At 38.9% G+C, this 20,452-nt stretch overlaps 1 protein-coding gene across 1 annotated transcript in view; it reads left to right on the top strand.

The window, feature by feature from the left end:
- Window positions 1–20,452, top strand: part of Sin3A (SIN3 transcription regulator family member A) — a 528,152-nt gene that overhangs the window by 388,792 nt on the left and 118,908 nt on the right. Inside the window, exons 19-20 of the mRNA XM_068227644.1 lie at window positions 15,292–15,474; window positions 20,196–20,393. Of these exons, the coding sequence (XP_068083745.1) occupies window positions 15,292–15,474; window positions 20,196–20,393 (381 nt within the window). The remainder of the gene's footprint in view (window positions 1–15,291; window positions 15,475–20,195; window positions 20,394–20,452) is intronic.

Genomic DNA, 20,452 nt, shown 5'->3' with positions numbered 1-20,452 from the left:
GTAGAGTTGACACTTGTATCTTTCATACGGGAGTAGAGTCATACAGTAGAGTAGAGTAGTAGCACCATGTCAAGACGCAAGCACATCGTAACGAAGAGTTTAAAGACATTTGCAAACATATTCATGCAAGAGGTTAGTGAAGCATTAGAAGAAGCAAATGAGGGAAGAAGGGAATGGGTAAGAGGCTGGCTTACGAGAGATACACTCGGGGCATCAACATTAATTCTGAGAGAACTTGCGACAGAGTATAAAGAAGAATACAGAAAGTGTATGAGATCGAAGCCTGATAACTTTCAGACACTGTTAGATGCTATAACACCGCAGATTCAAAGACATAACACAGTGATGAGAAATGCAATAACACTGAGATTTATGCTTGAGGTGACTCTGAAGTTCTTGGCGAATGATAATAGCCATCAGTACACTGTAAATCACGCTGGCGTAGGCCTAATTTGTAGTAGCTTCTTTGCCATAAATACCCCAATTACTGATCTATTTATATCATTCACTTGTTCGTTGCTTGTACGGCCCAGGTGTAGAGATTAAGTTTCAAGACCTGACATTGTACTGTAAACAATAATTATTTTGGATATTCCAAACAAAATATGAAAATTATTCTATTTGCTGTGGACATTACTGTTATTGCTTAAAATTAATGGCATTGTCAAATGATACGAGGTAGAAGATCCCTATGTATGTTATTAAAATGATTAAAGTACACAGTCCTGCATCATTGTCTAACTTAAACACGTCGAGACACATGATGAACACACTGTGTAACACTGAAACTTGAGAAACCGCCATCTAAAGCGACAATCCAGCTGACACTTGTTTATATTTGTTGTTGCATCTTCAAAACTATTATAGGTTGGGTATTTTTAAAATCCTTCTTCCATCGAAATGAGGGAGGTCTGTTCTCCATTATAGGACAATACACCTGCATTTGTTTGACCTCCAAAGGTGCACTTCCCCTTAATATCACTGAGCTATAATGTTACGTTGTCGCTTTTAATATTCTTCTTTCTTTATTAATCTGCTCACCCTCCAGGGTTGATTTTTCCCTCGGACTCAGCGAGGGACCTACCTCTACCGCCTCAAGGGCAGTGTCCTGGAGTATGAGACATTGGATCGGGGGATACAACTGGTGAGGATGACCAGTACCTCGCCCAGGTGATGTCACCTGCTATGCTGAACAGGGGCCCTGGTGGGGGGTGTGAAGATTGGAAGGGATAGGGAAGGAAGAGGTCGTGGCCTTAAGTTAGGTACCATCTCGGCATTTGCCTGGAGGAGAAGCGGGAAACCACGGAAAACCACTTCCAGGATGGCTGAGTGGACCCCGTTCCAGCCCTCGTACCACTTTTCAAATTTTGTGGCAGAGTCGGGAATCGAACCCGGGCCTCCGGGGGTGGCAGCTAATCACACTAACCACACCACAGAGGCAGACGGCTTTCAGTATTGCCTTGCAAATTATACTTTACTAAACCACTTAAGAGAGGTAGTGTAGATGTCGGCGGCACCACCTCCAGACTTCTTGGATTTACAAATTTTCGTCAGTTCCTGGTTGTAGGTACCGTATTTTAAAAAAAATTGTGTTTAAGTCCATAAAACCAAAACCCTCTTTACCCATTTTCGTAATCAAGTCCTCTTCCGCCGCCCATCTCATATTTTAGTTTCTGTAAATAATGCTGTTTATGTTCCATAAACATTCTTTTTTCACTGTCAGTTCTACAAATTTGCATGTTTCTTCTTCTGTACACTTCATTTTGCCACCAAATAATCGCACAAAAATGGTCAGTTTACTCATCGGAATACCGTCAGTACACACATGGAATAGGCGAATGACGCGCCAACTGAAAAATCAAGCGTCCTCGGCCTTCTCCGCCAGCTCTCGGAGCTCGGTTCCGGTGGAGGGGGAAGGATAGTGATAGAGTTACTTTACCACAGTGGAAACCCACTCTACTCTACTGCGTACTAGCTACTCTACTCTACTCGCTACTATCCGAGTCGTTTACACGATGCTAGTAGCTCTACTATCCACTCTACTCGCCTCGCTACTCTACCCGTGTAAACCAGCCGTTAATAACATATATTCTTATATCAAGCTCACATTAGAAAATGAAAATGACAAGTCCATTAATTATCTTGACCTTACTGTATCCAGAAAAGATCTTACATTTAAAATATTCAGGAAACCCACACAAACCTGTACGACCTTCAGGGCAGAATACACATCCCATAACTCCCATACAAAGCTTCATACCATAGTATGATCAATAGAGTTTTGAAAATCCCCATGTCTCAATCTGATCTCGATGAAGAATTGAACATTATTCGTCAAACAGCCTTAAATAATGGCTTTAGCCTTCAATTTATAAACAAACTTACAAACAAGAACAAACATAAACCTAAGTCGAACCTAATTAGATAATCAAAATCACAGAAAAAAAAAATGCTACTTTTACCTGTAAAATTAGTAGCATTCATAACATCACTAATCCCTTTTTAAAAAATGATTATCCAGGTAGCATTTAAAAAAAACGTTAAACATTAATTCTCATCCACTTCATAATCCTAACTCATTAAATACAGCCAATAAATTTGCGTGTTCAGATGTATACAGGTTGAAATGTCCTGATTGCAGTTGTTATGGCATATCCTGGACTGCAAAAGGGGTCATTTTGACACCTGTACAATTCCTTATTACAACGCAGGAGTTTGCTTTGCCAGATAACAGTTTGTACTCGGCCTGGATTATTACTACTGATGAGCTCTTACTGTCAGATAAGTGTTTCAGTTAGCAGAATTATTTTATTCATCTCATCATTTAAAATGTGTTCTTACAGACATGTGTTACAATTGTCTTTCTCACATGCTAGAAAATTCCATTGTTGAATCTCAAAATGAACTATCTGATTCATATCACAGTATTTTGCTAGAGACAACAGACTGGTGAAGACAATCATAATAGGACAGAGGTTGAATTATCATCAGGAGAAGCCGAAAGTGCTAATCTGCCTTCGAACTCGCTTCGGATGTCAATCTCAGTTAGGTCAGTGAAGATGGTTGCTCAAGATGGAACTGATTGGGAGGTCTTGTATTCAAACTCAATAACCATCTTGCCTCAGACTGGGAACACACACTGCACATTGACAGTGTACCAAAGGGAGAACAGCAAGAAAATCCTTCTTCTTAGAACACGATGCGCTCAAGTAACAATGTGAACAGAACTAAAGAGAAAGCCAGAAACTGTAACTACTATGCCACGAATCATGGGGTAGATGTGGTCGACCAAATGTGTGGTAAATATACCACCCTGGGTGCATGCAGGAGGTGGCCAAGCTATGACTTTTACAATATCCTAGACCTAACAGGTATCAGTGCTTGGGCCATTTATAAACAACGGGTAGGGAGATCGCGCAGTAGAAATTCATCCTCTGTCTGGCAAGTGAACTAGCAAGATGGAATGAGCAAGGACAACAATAGGAAGTTGTAGGACCATGTCCATCTAAAAAGCGGAAGAAGTGCCAAGTTGGTCTCATTAAAGGCAAAAAGTATAGCGATACCTGCAGCAGGTGCATCAAAGCATTATGCAGAAAATGTGCACGTAAAGTAGAGGTTGTGTGTGCAAAATGTGTTTCGGTTGTTTTTTACTTTCTTAAAGTACTTCTGTAAATATGCAGCTGTTGCAATGTGGACGGCTGACTAACAAAAGTTGTTCAGTTGGTTAATTTTGTGAAAATTCCTTGGAGAAGCAGGAAAACGATCCAGTTCTTTGTGATTATGCGCTTGTCCATTAGTAATATAAAACCTCCATACACTAAAGGCAGGTCTTAATTCGTGGAAACAGTAGAACAAAATGCATCTCTTATTGAGTTCTAATTTGAACATTTCCAAGCATTTCTTACAATGGGTCAAAATGACCCTTTACTGCTGTTCTGGGAATGTAAGATTCTCAGCTATTCTAGTGTTAAAGAATTCAACCAACATTTTTCCAACATTCAACAAGATCTAGATATTATTTATTTTCATCAGAAAGTTCTCTTCATAACATCTTCTTGGATGAATATTTTATTTCTCTCGATCAGTTTAAAAATTCTGCTTTTAACATTAACGAAATTTCTGATAACACTAATATTCTCTTAGAATCAGTAATTCCTATAGTATCCAAATACTATGATAAAAAATTCAACACACATCACACAAATGACCCTCCAAATAGTCTTTTCTCTCTCTCTCTCTCTCTCTCTCTCTCTCTCTCTCTCTCTCTCTCTCTCTCTCTCTCTCTCTCTGTCTCTCTGTCTCTCTGTCTCTCTCTCTCTCTCTCTCTCTCTCTCTCTCTCTCTCTCTCTCTCTCTCTCTCTCTCTCTCTCTCTTGCTAGAATGAGCCTGAGCTACCACTGGTGCCGAGCTAATGACACAACACTAACAGCTCCACGAGGTGTACCTACCGCAACCTCGAAGGGCAAGTTTTCTTACTTTTCGTTTCATCTTCATAACAATTTCAGCCGGGCTGAGCGGCTGACGGTTAAGGCGCTGGCCTTCTGACCCCAACTTGGCAGGTTCGATCCTGGCTCAGTCCGGTGGTATTTGAAGGTGCTCAAATACGTCAGCCCCATGTCGGTGGATTTACTGGCACGTAAAAGAACTCCTGCGGGACTAAATTCCGGCACCTCGGCATCTCCGAAAACCGTAAGAGTAGTTAGTGGGACGTAAAACAAATAACATTATTTATTATTATAACAATTTCACATTGATCAGTCTAAGATCATTCTGTTCCTTTTCTTTTCTAGATATCCTCATATCACCCTTACAGACGGGCTTTACTTAATTTCTTAAACATCAGGATATCCCTCGGTCTAATACGGCAACATTGTATTTTTGTAAAAAGAAAAATGATTAATCCAAATTCTTATCTCATGTACGGCACAGTGCATTGTATAGTATAGTTGAAACTCATTATTCAAGCCCAACACTGTGATAATTTTAACACAGCAGTTCTAGTGTTCATGAGGAGTGCATTAACACGTTGGCTGCCAGAGCGGTACATTGTACCGCTGAGTGAGTGTCTCACGAGGCCACGGCGGTACAAAGTACCGCTGACAGGTGTTGCTATTTGACTTTAGCTGCCGGGCCGGCGGACCGCTGAGCCGTTGAATTCGCTATGCTAGCGTACCGATATGGCCTCGGAGCAAATCCTGGCGTGCTTGGTTTCCAAAATATAGTCTTTATTTTTTAAATAATCCAACCTCCTTTTATTGGCAATATTTGAGTATTTGTCCAATCAGTTTAGCCATGCGTTTAGGTATGCCAATCAATCAATCAATCAATCAATCAGTACTGATCTGCATTTAGGGCAGTCGCCCAGGTGGCAGATTCCCTATTTGTTGTTTTCCTAGCCTTTTCCTAAATGATTTCAAAGAAATTGGAAATTTATTGAACATCCCTCTTGGTAAGTTATTCCAATCCCTAACTCCCCTTCCTATAAATGAATATTTGCCCCAGTTTGTCCTCTTGAATTCCAACTTTATCTTCGTATTGTGATCTTTCCTACTTTTATAAACGCCATTCAAACTTATTCGTCTACTAATGTCATTCCACGCCATCTCTCCGCTGACAGCCCGGAACATACCACTTAGTCGAGCAGCTCTTCTTCTTTCTCTCAATTCTTCCCAACCCAAACATTGCAACATTTTTGTAACGCTACTCTTTTGTCGGAAATCGCCCAGAACAAATCGAGCTGCTTTTCTTTGGATTTTTTCCAGTTCTTGAATCAGGTAATCCTGGTGAGGGTCCCATACACTGGAACCATACTCTAGTTGGGGTCTTACCAGAGACTTATATGCCCTCTCCTTTACATCCTTACTACAACCCCTAAACACCCTCATAACCATGTGCACAGATCTGTACCCTTTATTTACAATCCCATTTATGTGATTACCCCAATGAAGATCTTTCCTTATATTAACACCTAGATACTTACAATGATCCCCAAAAGGAACTTTCACCCCATCAACGCAGTAATTAAAACTGAGAGGACTTTTCCTACTTGTAAAACTCACAACCTGACTTTTAACCCCGTTTATCAACATACCATTGCCTGCTGTCCATCTCACAACATTTTCGAGGTCACGTTGCAGTTGCTCACAATCTTGTAACTTATTTATCACTCTATAGAGAATAACATCATCCGCAAAAAGCCTTACCTCCGATTCCACTCCTTTACTCATATCATTTATATATATAAGAAAACATAAAGGTCCGATAATACTGCCTTGAGGAATTCCCCTCTTAATTATTACAGGGTCAGATAAAGCTTCACCTACTCTAATTCTCTGAGATCTATTTTCTAGAAATATAGCAACCCATTCAGTCACTCTTTTGTCTAGTCCAATTGCACTCATTTTTGCCAGTAGTCTCCCATGATCCACCCTATCAAATGCTTTAGACAGGTCAATCGCGATACAGTCCATTTGACCTCCTGAATCCAAGATATCTGCTATATCTTGCTGGAATCCTACAAGTTGAGCTTCAGTGGAATAACCTTTCCTAAAACCGAATTGCCTTCTATCGAACCAGTTATTAATTTCACAAACATGTCTAATATAATCAGAAAGAATGCCTTCCCAAAGCTTACATACAATGCATGTCAAACTTACTGGCCTGTAATTTTCAGCTTTATGTCTATCACCCTTTCCTTTATACACAGGGGCAACTATAGCAACTCTCCATCCATCTGGTATAGCTCCTCCGACCAAACAATAATCAAATAAGTACTTCAGATATGGTACTATATCCCAACCCATTGTCTTTAGTATATCCCCAGAAATCTGATCAATTCCAGTCGCTTTTCTAGTTTTTAACTTTTGTATCTTATTGTAAATGTCATTGTTATCATATGTAAATTTTATTTCTTCTTTGGCCTTAGTCTCCTCCTCTATCTCGACATTATCCTTGTAACCAACAATCTTTACATACTGCTGACTGAATACTTCTGCCTTTTGAAGATCCTCACATACACACTCCTCTTGTTCATTAATTATTCCTGGAATGTCCTTCTTGGAACCTGTTTCTGCCTTAAAATACCTATACATACCCTTCCATTTTTCACTAAAATTCGTATGACTGCCAATTATGCTTGCCATCATGTTATCCTTAGCTGCCTTCTTTGCTTGATTCAATTTTCTAGTAAGTTCCTTCAATTTCTCCTTACTTCCACAGCCATTTCTAACTCTATTTCTTTCCAGTCTGCAATGCCGGGTTAGCTAACTCGCAAGCTCAAGATTTTGGAGATCGTGGGCGTGAATACTACTGTCGGGAAACCTGGTTATGGATTTATGTGATTACCCATTTTCACCCCAAGCTTATGCTTACCTGTTCAATAGGCCACACTGATTCCTTCCAAATTGTTGCACCCATACCTGAGCTGATTTCTACGGTTATCGCAATAAATATAGCGTAAAAATTAGCGTATTTGTATTTTCTAAATTGACAACATTCATTGACAACATAGCAAAATTTTACATTACCGTTGAGCATTTGGCGAGGAGTAAACAGGAAATAAATATATTTCAAATTTAATTTGGTGAAGAGTTTTTTTGTGTTGCAAAACGCAATAGATCAGTTTGACATGGACACTACTTACCAGATATCTCATACTGAAGGGCTAGCGTCATTATCTTCCGAGTTCGAGAAGAAAACGGTTTCATTTTTAAAACTAACCTCTCCGTTCACTGGTAAAATAACTTAGAAATATCTCGCAAGTATTTCACACACACCCTACTGTAAAAGAATGAGTGCCTTGCGATTGTAGTCCTAAGCGCTAGTAAACAAATCGTGGCACGCTCCGTTATCTACAATGTGTACTATCAAGCGATGCAAAGCTTCTGGTACCGCTAGACTGTACCGCTCTGGCCTTCTAGGCAAAACCATGCAGTGAACTTTTCTGTGGGGCCACGGCGGTACCTCGGGGTGCTGAGAATTTTTATTGTATTTCGTACGTACATTGAACACTTAAGTGAAATATCACTTCGAATTTTGCTTTACTGCTTATTTACTACATGCATAGTAGAAAAAAATGCTTTGGCCACCGGGACATTTCTTGCTATGTGTCCTGGCAGTCAACGTGTTAATAACGTCCTCACCTTATATGCATGTTCAAACTTACTCTTTTTATGAGCATCAGTGTACAATGATCAATATGATCTTTAATTAACAAGTGTTCATTGTGATAAAAATCATTGTGTATGGACCATAATCAGTATCTTAATTCTGCACTTGTGTATTTTTGCGACAATGGCTTTTTAAGACTCAGTTCTATGTGACATTTGTATTACAGCATTCAATTTTAATGTCACTACATCCTTATTTTAACCTATCTTACTATGAATAGCTGAAGATGGCCGTTTACATCGGCCAAAACTAGTCCTAGTAAAAATAAAAAATATTGTATTGATTAGGTGGTAATGAAACTTCATTAACAAAATAAGTCATATCCATGAATAGAGGCCTAATGATGAAATTCATTGCTTACACAGCACACACTGCTGTATGATTTCCGAGGTTTCCCTAAACATTTGGCCTACCAGACAAATGTGATCCTAAGATGGACCCTTATGCAAGTTTGCCGCCTATCGCTTTTCCAGTACTTGCACTAATTATTGTAGTGAAGTGACGTTAACGCCAAGATCCATAGGTATGCCGTAGCTGTCCTTTCGTGAGATTGTGATAGTACATATATCACACCTTTGCACTGTATTCATTGTTAAAATTGAAATAATAAATAAAGAGGGTCAACCTATTCAATACAAAAGAATAAGAAATGCTGTAATTACATTCTTATTTAATAATAAGTAGAAGTGGTACCGGTTTCGACCCTAGTCCAGGTCATCATCAGCCAATTAAAACATGAAAAACAATGCATAGGAAAAAGAAAAAAGATCAAGTTCACTCCGGATCAGTAGAAGAGGCGATATAAAAAATGACGGGGGTAGACACTGTAAAATTCAGAAGAAGTAAAATGTAAGTCACTTAAAGGAAACAATGCCTAATTTTCTGAGCAGCAGTATGGCACGTGCAGTGTTAGGCAAAGTCTTATAATGTTTATGAAAAGTGGAGAACGGTTAAGTGAGCTAGCTTGTATACACTGTTAGGCACAAAGTCAAAACACAATTGAACACATATGAAGATCCATAAACGTGCTGAAGCTGAAGATGAGTAGATCAATTGAAATAACTTGCCAGCTCCCGGTGATCAGCGCGATATATTTAATATCAGGCACTGTGGTTTCAAATGCCAACGTAAAATGAAGAGAAGCTTAATGATCCCGTATTTGCTTCGGTCGTGGGAATGTAAGTATATATAGATACATACAGAGGTGCCAACTATTACGGATTGTCCGTAATTATTACGGATTTCGCCTCACGATTACGGGATTACGGTCAAAGGGGAAATTATTACGGAGAAGCTGACATTATCACAAAAAATAATTTTCTACGGAAAGAAAGAAAATATGGAAAAATGTTCAATCCTTTCGAGCCTTTCTCCTAAATGATCCCCGTTTCATTGTTTGTGAGTTGGCAACGACACTTATTCGATCGTGAGTTCGTTTTGCTGCCCGTAAGCGTTGTAAAATTCATTGTGAATGAGGGAGCTCAGGAGCTGATCTTTTCCACTATAAACCCTTCAGCAATGTTGCATTTGCTGTGTTAAGTGTACTGACAGTTGACAGAAAGATTGAGAAAGAAGTGAGGCCTACATTAAGCACATCTGCAGTGGAATTGCTTTTGGTTGAGAAGACGAAAATATCATCACAGTGGGAAGGATGCTTCAAGAAAAACTGCTGCTGCGTGAGAAACAAGCTACAAGGAATATTTTTTCACAAAATTAACAGGTTGTGTGCAAATGTTATTGTGTAATATGATATTCTTTCGAATAGATTGCTAGAGGGAAGGGCAAAAGGGGTGTCATTATCGAGAAGGAAGAAGCGCGCTTTGGACTTGACTTTAAATTTGTTCTCGGGGGCGAAGGGCGATTAGGCTGATTACTGATAATCCGCTTCAAAGGTTGGCACCTCTGTACATATAATTTAAGTGTATATAATTGAATAAGTAATTATGATCCTGTAGAATTTTTGGAACAGTTGACGAGAAAAAAACAATTGTGAAGAGAAAACATATAGTAAAAAGCGCAATACCGGAAACAAATGAAAACATATATGCACAGTGCACTATTTTTTAAAATATAAAAAATTCAGGTCGTGATTGAAGTAGTCGAAGTCGGCGCAAGGCAAGAGTTAAATTTGAATGAGAAGAACAGAAATGAAGGTGGCATTGTAGTTTTTTTTTTTTTTTTTTTTTTTTGAGGTGAAAAGAAAAGATAGGATAAATTAATAGAGGAAGAGGAAAAGTGGAATAAGAGAAGAATAATAAACTTGAACCCAGGCCTACCCACTGCCAAAGCCCTCCCAAAAATTCACAAATACTACATTCCCGCGACCGAAGCAAATACTGGATCATTAAGCTATTCTTCATTTTACGTTGGCGTTTGAAACCACAGTGCCTGATATTGAATATATCGCTCTGATCACCGGGAGCTGGCAAGTTACTTCAATTGATCTACTCATCTTCAGCTTCAGCACGTTTATGGATCTTCGTGTGTTCGATTGTGTTTTGACTTTGTGCCCGACAGTGTATACAAGCTAGCTCACTTAACCGTTCTCCACTTTTCATAAACATTATAAGACTTTGCCTAACACTGCACGTGCCATACTGCTGCTCAGAAAATTACGCACTGTTTCTTTTAAGTGACTTACATTTTACTTCTTCTGAATTTTACAGTGTCTACCCCCGTCATTTTTTATATCGCCTCTTCTACTGATCCGGAGTGAACTTGATCTTTTTTCTTTTTCCTATGCATTGTTTTTCATGTTTTAATTGGCTGATGATGACCTGGACTAGGGTCGAAACCGGTACCACTTCTACTTATTATTAAATAAGGATGTAATCACTGCATTTCTTAAACTTTTGTATTGAATTGGTTGAACCTCTTTATTTATTATTTCAATTTTAACTGTGATACTTTTAAATACGGAACAATGAAATTTTTACCTGTATTCATTAGTAAGAGAGATTGTCATTTGAATTATTATTATTATTATTATTATTATTATTATTATTATTATTATTATTATTGCCGGGCTGAGTGGCTCAGACGGTTAAGGCGCTGGCCTTCTAACCCCAACTTGGCAGGTTCGATCCTGGTTCAGTCCGTTGGTATTTGAAGGTGCTCAAATACGACAGCCTCGTGTCGGTAGATTTACTGGCACGTAAAAGAACTCCTGCGGGACAAAATTCCGGCACCTCGGCGTCTCCGAAGACCGTAAAAGTAGTTAGTGGGACGTAAAACAAATAACATTATTGTTGTTGTTATTATTATTATTGTTATTATTATTATTATTTCATTTGTATATTCTTAATATTTTAAGCTGGATAGTCTCCATATGTGATATGAGTAATTTGTTTTGTACAAATGGAGGGGAAACAGTGCTATCTCGGAAACTGTGTATGAGTCCGTTGATGTTATTGTCTTGGGATCCCGAAGAGGTTCAGGGCGTGGTCTTGATATGAGCTGAGGTCTATATAGGCATGTGAGAAAACAGCAGAGAGGGGACTTCAGTCTTTGGTAGAGCAGACTTGACTTCAAACCTTGGTGGAGCGAACTGGACTTGATGTAGTGAACTTTCAACAGACTGACTGCAAATGGTAGCTTGGTCCTCGCTTTTGGTTTTCCACTGTTTTTATTGTTGATGTTGTTGTTGTAAATATGGAGTCTTCCAGCAGTATTTTGTGGGTGTATTTTATGTATATTTTGGTGTGTGGATGAGGTGCTCATGTACGAATATTATTCAGAATATAGTTACTTTAGAATCAGCAGAGTTGTTGATGAACCTAAGTACAGTTCCTACCTATTTAGTCATTTTCAGAAGGTTAGATAGGGCCTGAAGCAGATGTACCAGTACGCAGCTTTATGTACACACCCTGGGGGAGAGAATTATCATGTTTTATCATAATTTGAGGGATTCTTTCTGGTGAACTCTGGCGCTCATACTGTGGACATTTCAATTAATTACTTTTATTAATTTGATTTATGTGTGTAATTTATTCAGTTATTAATAAATAATAAATTAATATTAATAAATATATGGAGTAGATTACAATAATGGAGAGAGACTAGTTGACCTGTGTAGAAACCATAATTTAATCTCAAAATCTACATGTTTTAAGAGGAAACCTCAAAAACTCAAAACATGGAAACACCTTGACTACACTAAAGGAGAATGGCAACTGGACCACGTCTGCATGGACAAATACCACCACAAAGAGATCTATAACGTCAAAGTCCTCCGAGGAATAGACACAGGTTCAGATCACAACGTAGTTAAAATTAAAATTAAACTCACTCCCCAGAGGAGACAACAAAAGCAAGCCCTTAAAACTAAATGAAAAATAGATCCTACCCAGCTAATCAACAACAAAAATTACCAGAAAGCAACTGAAAAAATAAAAATCACAGACAAACTTGAAGACTTAGTACACAACCTTAAAAAAATTGCAGAAGAGCTAGCTCCAATTAAACCACGTAAAAAACACCAATGGTGGAACAGTGAATGTGATGAAACAGTGGAGAAAAGACATCAGGCATGGCTATTACATCAGTCCCAAAAGACAGAAATATCCTATCAAAAGCTAGTAAAACAGAGAAAAGAAACTACCCAAGTCTTAAGAAGAATAAAAAGACAACATCATAAGGACACCCTGCAGTTAATTGAAGAACAGTTCAGTAAAACTAAATCAAGGGACTACTACAAAACCTTCAGAAAGCAGCTCCAAAAATATTAACCCCCGACCCTACTGATGAAGGATGAAGATGGTAAACTGGCCCATAACAATAAAGACAACGCAGAAATTCTGGCTAAACATTTCAACAAGCTTTTAAATTGTGAGGAACCTACAGAACTCCTTCATTTGGACACCAACACCCCGATAAAAACATCACCAGAAAACATCAATCCCCCCACAATAAAGGAAGTCTACCAAGCTCTGAATAAATTAAAAAACTACAAAGCGCCAGGAGAAGATCAGACCTTTGCGGAAATCTGGAAATATGCAGGAACCTCAGCAAAAGTTGCCCTCCATCAACAACTTGTCTCTATCTGGATTAAAGAAGAACTACCAGAACACTGGACAACAGCCCTCATTCATCCTCTGCACAAAAAAGGGGACAAAACCGACCCTAATAACTACAGGGGAATCTCTCTCCTAGACATAACATACAAAATATTTTCAATAATCATCCTTAATAGGATAAGTTTACAACTTGAGAAAGAACTAGGAGAATATCAAGGAGGTTTCAGACCCTGGAGGAGCTGTCCTGATCAGATCATGAGTCTTAAGTTGATAATGGACTATAACAGGAGAAGAAACAGAGATATGGTGATAACATTTGTAGATTTCAAGAAAGCTTATGATTGCATCCATAGAGAATCTCTGTTTAAAATTTTAAGACACCTTGGACTACACCCCAAATTAATAAACATGATAAAATTGACTCTCACCAATACCAAGTCAAAAGTGAAGTTCAGGGGTGAAACATCAGAGACATTTGAAATTAAAACTGGACTACGGCAGGGAGATGGGCTCTCACCACTATTATTTAACTGTGCTCTAGAAATGGTAATGAGGGAATGGTTTAGAAAATGTCCCCCCAAAATAAAGATTGGCCGAAAAATCAAAACAAATTGCCTGGGTTTTGCTGACGATTTAGCATTACTAGCAGTGGACATAAAAGAAGCAAAAACCCAGATATCAGAACTTCAAAACATTGCAAATAAAATTGGCCTCAAAATATCATTTGAAAAAACAGAAATTATGCCCCAAAAACCAACACAGCTAAAAGAAGTCACCATAAATGGTAATAAAATCAAAATAGTAACTCAGTTTAAATATCTTGGAGAAGTAATAACACATAACTTAAATGAAAAAATCTCAATCCAAGTAAGAACAAATAGATTAGCTAAAGCACAAAAATTAACATGGGATATCTACAAAAAGAAATGTCTATCAATAAATACAAAAATAAAACACTACAACACAGTTATAAAACCGGAAGCTACATATGCAGCAGAAACACTCTTTTATCTGAATAAACAATCAAAGACTGACAGACTTCAGAAAATTGAAAGGAGGATTGGAAGAACCTGTATCAACAAAAAATATCAGAAAGATGGACAGTGGCGGTTAATACCTAACAAAGTCGTGTACAAAGAGCTAGAACCCATTACAGATACTATGCGTAAGAGGAGACTGGGATTCTTTGGACATATCATGAGGATGCAGGACTCGAGACTTCTGAAACAACTAGTACAACACAATCTCGTCTCAAAAAATACCACAACAGGATGTAAATGGATCAGAGAAGTAAGAGAGGATCTGAAGGAAATAGGCCTTACAACAGAAGGCACCAAAAATAAGATAAAATTGAATACAAAACTCAAGAATATAAACCTCCGCTTTACCCTTACACAAAACAAACCAACAACACGCACATTTTCAACTGAGGAAAGGGCACGAAGATCGGAGCGTCTGAAGAAGTACTGGGAGGACCGCAAAGCCCGAACAATCCCTTCAAAGAGACCTGAACGACGGACTGACTAAAGTGATCCTATGTGGTCATAAAAGAAGAAGAAGAAGAAGAAGAAGAAGAATTGACCCCTAAGCATGAGGCGGTTAAGTATTTTATTTTATTCATATTTGATTGTTTTAATCACATTGTGATTGCTATGAATTATTATTATTACAAATATTGCAAGATACTGTTTCTTGAAAAGTGCTTGATCGAGGATTTATCATTGCGAGACTGAAATTTCTGGATGGTGGATGTGGGAAATCGTTTCTTCAGGGGACGTATAATGTTAGATTTTTACAGTATGCTTTAATTAGGATGCGTGTTAGACCACATGATTTGAACGAATAATCCGCGAAAACATAGTTTCCAGGAACGGATAATAGTGTTTCCACTGTATTTAGGTATGAGTTTTCAACTTTGCCTGCAGAAGGATCAGAGCACAGTGTTTTATGACAACCTTATTCATAATTGACTGGAATAAATAGTGCCAAAAATATTGTTCATATTTAAGGAATTGCTGCTTGATAAGTATGGAATCTTTCAAATTAACGTGTTTTAAATGAAGGTAGTTGTTCATCACTTTCTCTCATTTATGTTTTCTCCCTACAGTTACAGAATCTGGTATCAGATGATACTTGTCAGGAGTGTGTAGAACTCATGATCCAAGAGCAACGACGTGGGGCCACAGGTGGTCCGTGCAACACAGCACATCAACGGGCTGCTGCTGAACTCCTTTATCAAAAAAGAGCTGAAAATGCCCTTTCTGATGAGAACTGCTTCAAGATCTATGTGGTGAGTTATGGCTGCCAGTATTGTAATGTATTTTGTATGTATATATCACAGGAGGCACACCATGTGTTTTGCTTGAGATATATTAGTTCACTTTTTAACTGATTATCTATTTGTGACTGAACTAAATGAATTTAAATTAATCATCTCTAATAATTATTCTCGGTGGTGTAGGGGTAGCGTGCTTACCTCTTACCCGGAGGCCCCGGGTTCGATTCCCGGCCAGCTCAGAGATTTTTACCTGGACCTGAGGTCTGGTTCGGGGTCCACTCAGCCTACGTGATTAGAATCGAGGAGCTATCCGACGGTGAGAAGCGGCCCTGGTCTCGAAAGCCAAGAATAACGGCCGAGAGGATTCGTCGTGCTGACCACGACACCTCGTAATCTGTAGGCCTTTGGGCTGAGCAGCAGTCGCTTGTTAGGCCAAGGCCCTTCAAGTGCTGTAGTGCCATGGGGTTTGGTTTGGTTTTTTAATAATTTTTCTCATGAACTATGTTACAACTTACTACTACTATTTTCATTTCGGCCGACTGCAGGCCGCATTAATTTGATATTGGCTCCTCCTTGGCTTTGATCCGCACTCATTAGTGCCTCATTCTTTCATTCCATATTCTTTTCCTTTCTTCCGACTATGGTGGTTGAATCCAGGGTCTGATCTCTTCTTTGAAACTCTAGGGTGTTCATGATTCAAGATTAGTAGGATTCCCTGTTTCTGTTATCCATTGCTTGTATTCTCATTTCTTCTGGGTCCTCCTTCACCTCTTGATGACAGCGTAATATAGTTTTCAAGATTTATATGGTGAGTTATGGCTGCCAGTATTGTAATGTATCACTCATTGATCGAGGAGGCACACAATGTGTTCTCCTAGTGATGAATTTGTTTCTTTTTTTTTTAACTGATTGTTATCTATTTGTGGTTAACTTTCCCAGGTCCATTCAATAGATATGTCTTGAAAACATGGCTCTTGCTGTCGAGAGATCTTTTTCATCTTGAGACATAACTTCTTATCGAGCTCGATAGTTGCAGTCGCTTAAGTGCAGCCAGTATCCAGTATTCGGGAAAACCAGTGAATGACACCTTGAAATCGCTTGGATGGGATATCCTTCTGCACCCGCTGCTCTGCCCCCACCGGGCGCCATCTATCACCTCTTTGCATCTGCGATCGCAGAGCAACACTTCAGCAATTTTGAGGAAGTTGGAATACGGCTTGACAAATGGTTTGCCACAAAAGACAAGCATATTTTCTGGCATGTTATTCATAACTTACCTGTAAGATGGGTGATGTGTTTAGAAGCCGATCGCCAATGTTTTTGAATAAGCAAAAATTGAATTTCCCTTGAATATTACACATTTTCTTTACCACAAAACCTGGCATACACTTGGTAAGCTCAGGACAAATAAATAAATACGTAGGCAAGTCAATACGTATCCGCAATTTTGCTCTAATTGTCTTTGGGTTGGCTGTGTGGCGTTGAGTCCTCACCAGCCACTAGATGGCACCATCGTCTACGTTTGTGGTAGGTTTCATTATTCTCAGATCAGTACAGCTTGCACTGTTGTAACGTAAAATGGCTGCGCCAACTCTCTGTTTACACCAAGGAAGAACAGCGTTCCGTAACCCGTCTTTCGTGGTCTGACGGTGTAACAGGAGCAGAAATTCATAGACTTAGCACAATACGGGGACAATCTTTTGCCACAGCGGAGTGTTTACCAGTGGATTGAACAGTTGAAGACAGGTCGCACGAGCGTAAAGGATTAGGAAAGATCCGGACGTTCATCTTCATTACATGTTATAATTCTCATGTTAGGTCCGTATTGAAATGTACGTAAATACAAAGTATGCTACAAGTGTTATTTTTTATATCCACCCATTCAATACAAAGAGATCTTTTAGAAATTAAATATTATTATAAAATGTTAAGGGACATGTTTCGCCCATATTAAGGGCATCATCAGCCTCAAACTCAAACCTGTATGATGAAAAATCAGGATCCTGATTGCTCTTACAAGTCATAAAAAGATGATATCATTGTAGGTGTCTGTCCAAACATACAAATTGTTAGAATGTCCTCGGCTAAAATTGCAGTATCAAGCTGCATGTCAAAAGTTCACACGATTATACTTTCTGGAGCGTTGAAAAACTTGTTGGGGTAGAGTAATAAACAGCTCAGTCTTTATAATGAAACAGAAATGTGCCTCCTTGAATACTCCTGTTAGAGGATCTGAAAAAGCAAAGCTGATAAACTGTCACAGTTGCCAATTTCGTATGTTGTGTGAAAAGACAACAGCCTTCTTAAGTGGCTGTTCAGCTGCCTATAGTCTATTTAACTGGCTGAAGGAGTGAAAGTCGAATGCGGTATGATAAGGTAACTGTCTTCCTTAAGTAATTGTGGGAGTAAGGAAAAAGCATTCGGTTGTCTATAGATGTATTTATCTTGTTTGAAGGAGCGAAATTTGAGGTTTTTCGACGCTGATAGTCTGGAACAAGAGGAGAGTGAATGCTTAGGAAGGTATTATTGAAGAGAATGTGGGTTTAAAAAATAAAACATGGAAAATGTATATAACACTTACCCTTTTGCATGTAAAGATGTAAATTAGTTATGGAAAGTTTAGTTGAAGAAAAACAACGTTATGTGTAGGTTCATTTATTTCTTTGACTGTTATGCAGTTGCTATGGTAGCGTTGAATGCCTGACACTTGTGCTTCTAGTATTGTATCGATGTGAGATTGGCGGAGGAGGGTGTGGTGGAGGGGAGGGGGTAGGCGGAGCATTAAGTTTATGTGTTGTTGGTTGCGAGAGATTTGCATGGTCGGACAGGGACAGCCCCCGTCCCAGAAAAATTAACCAATGATGGTTAAAATTCCTGACCCTGCCAGGAATCAAACCCGGAACCCTGTGGCCAAAGGCCAGCACGCTAACCATTTAGCCATGGAGTCGGGCGATATGATGAGTGTTGATGACATGGCATACCATATGCATGTTAGCCATGGTTCTGCACACAAAAACAGGCTTAACTTTCACAAAATGTGGGTTCCAAAGCTACTCAATGAAGAGCAGAAGCACAATTGTGTGAGAATCTGTCAGTGTCATGCTAATGAATGTGAAATGTCTCTGAAATGGATCATCACTGGAGGTGAAAAAAGGGGTTCACCATTTTGAACCAGAGAGCGAGCGTCAGAGTATGGTATGGAAGCATGGTGGATTTCCAGTCAAAAAGAACTTCAAGATTCAACCTTCTGCAGGAAAAATGATGCTCACAGTGTTTTAGGACTCTCAAGGGCCAATCCTGGAACATTACCGGCACCAGGAAAAGGGGGAAAGAATAAACTGTGAACATTACAGTGATATACTGGTAAACAAGCTGAAACCTGCAATTTGCAGCAAATGCAGATGTCGATTGTCGGAAGGAGTTCTTTTGTTGCATGACAGTGCGCGTCCACATACCACCACCCACACCACACAAACTCTTCAGATGCTGCGTTTCAAGGTGTTGGAACATCCTGCGTACAGTCCCGATCTCACCCCGTCAGATTACAATCTGTTTGGTCCACTTAAAAATTTTTTAAGAGGCCGTCTATTCAGCTCCGATTAACAGGTGAATGAAGCGTTGCATATGTGGCTTGCTGTGCAACCGAAAACCTTTTTTTCGTTTTCAGAGGTATCAGAAAGCTTGTGAAATGGTGGACATGTGCATTGAAAAGCAGGGTGACTATCTTGAAAAATGATATCAATAAAAAGTGTGTACTCTTTTTGTAATAAATTATAACGATTGCAGATTCTTATTGACTTGCCCGTGTATATAAAGTAAACAAATAAACTACTAAATGAAAGTGAACTTAACGGTATTTACAGAAGATGTTGAAAGTTATTTCCTTGAGCTGCAATGCAAGCTTCACATCTTAAGAGATTTTGAAATACGCTTTGCAGTTCACTAACACTGATTGAACGCACAGTGTTCCTAATTTCTATTTTTAATTCTTCTGCAATTCCAGAATTATTTCTGTAAATTTTTTCCTTTGAGCGTTCCCTAAAGATAAAATTTGCATGTGCTTAAATGAGGCAAACGAGAGGACCCTAGGTCTTTACTGATGACCTCACCATCGTACATTTCCTGCAGCCATTGCATAGAGCTACACGCCGTATGGGCTGTCGCACCATCCTTCTTCAGTTAAGCAAAAATTGGTTCAGGATTGCTGTGAATATATCAGTCTGTAGTAGTCTGGTCCTGAAAAAATATTTTACCGATAATTCGTTGGGCGTTAATACGCCCACCTTTACATCTTGCAGAGGTCTTGGCTGTGAAGTGTGCTGGTTCTCTGTATCCCAGATCCTATTATACTTTGAATTCACATATCCACTCAAATGAAACAATGCTTCATCGCTCATAAAATGAAGTTCTAATCAACGATACCATCATGCATACTATTAATTCTGTCCATACATCATTGTTAAAACTTGTACGAGTCTCGGAAAGGAATTCATCTTGCAGAGTTCCCTTATCTCTCTACCTCGTCATATTGTGCCCATTGGAGGATTAAGTTTACTATTAATGTTACAGTGAGTTTCTTGCTTGATCTTTATTGAAACTCCAACCCAGTTTATCAGTGCTCTCTTACAATGGGTAAACATCAAATAATATTGAAGTATTGTAATGCTTAAATTGGATTGTTTATCAGGTGTTGGTTTTTCCTTTTACGTAAAATTTTTTTCATTTTTATTCAGTACAAACGAGACTGCAAGCTGACGATAGAGCTTTTGGATACAGAAGTGGAAGAGACTGATACACCTATGGATGTCGACAAGTGGTCTACATATGTGGAACGTTTTGCCAGTAATGGAGTTGATGGGGTGGGTGGTAGTAACACAAGTGCTACAGCCACAGCGTCTGAGACACGTGTGGATCTCAGTGATGGTGACGAGGTTAGTTCAGATTCCTCAGATTTTTTAAAAGAATTTTAAACAAATGTGTTTCGAATGTC

The sequence above is a fragment of the Anabrus simplex genome, chromosome 5 (genome assembly GCF_040414725.1).
Source record: "Anabrus simplex isolate iqAnaSimp1 chromosome 5, ASM4041472v1, whole genome shotgun sequence".
NCBI lineage: Eukaryota > Metazoa > Arthropoda > Insecta > Orthoptera > Tettigoniidae > Anabrus > Anabrus simplex.
This window is presented reverse-complemented; position numbering and strand designations above follow the sequence as displayed.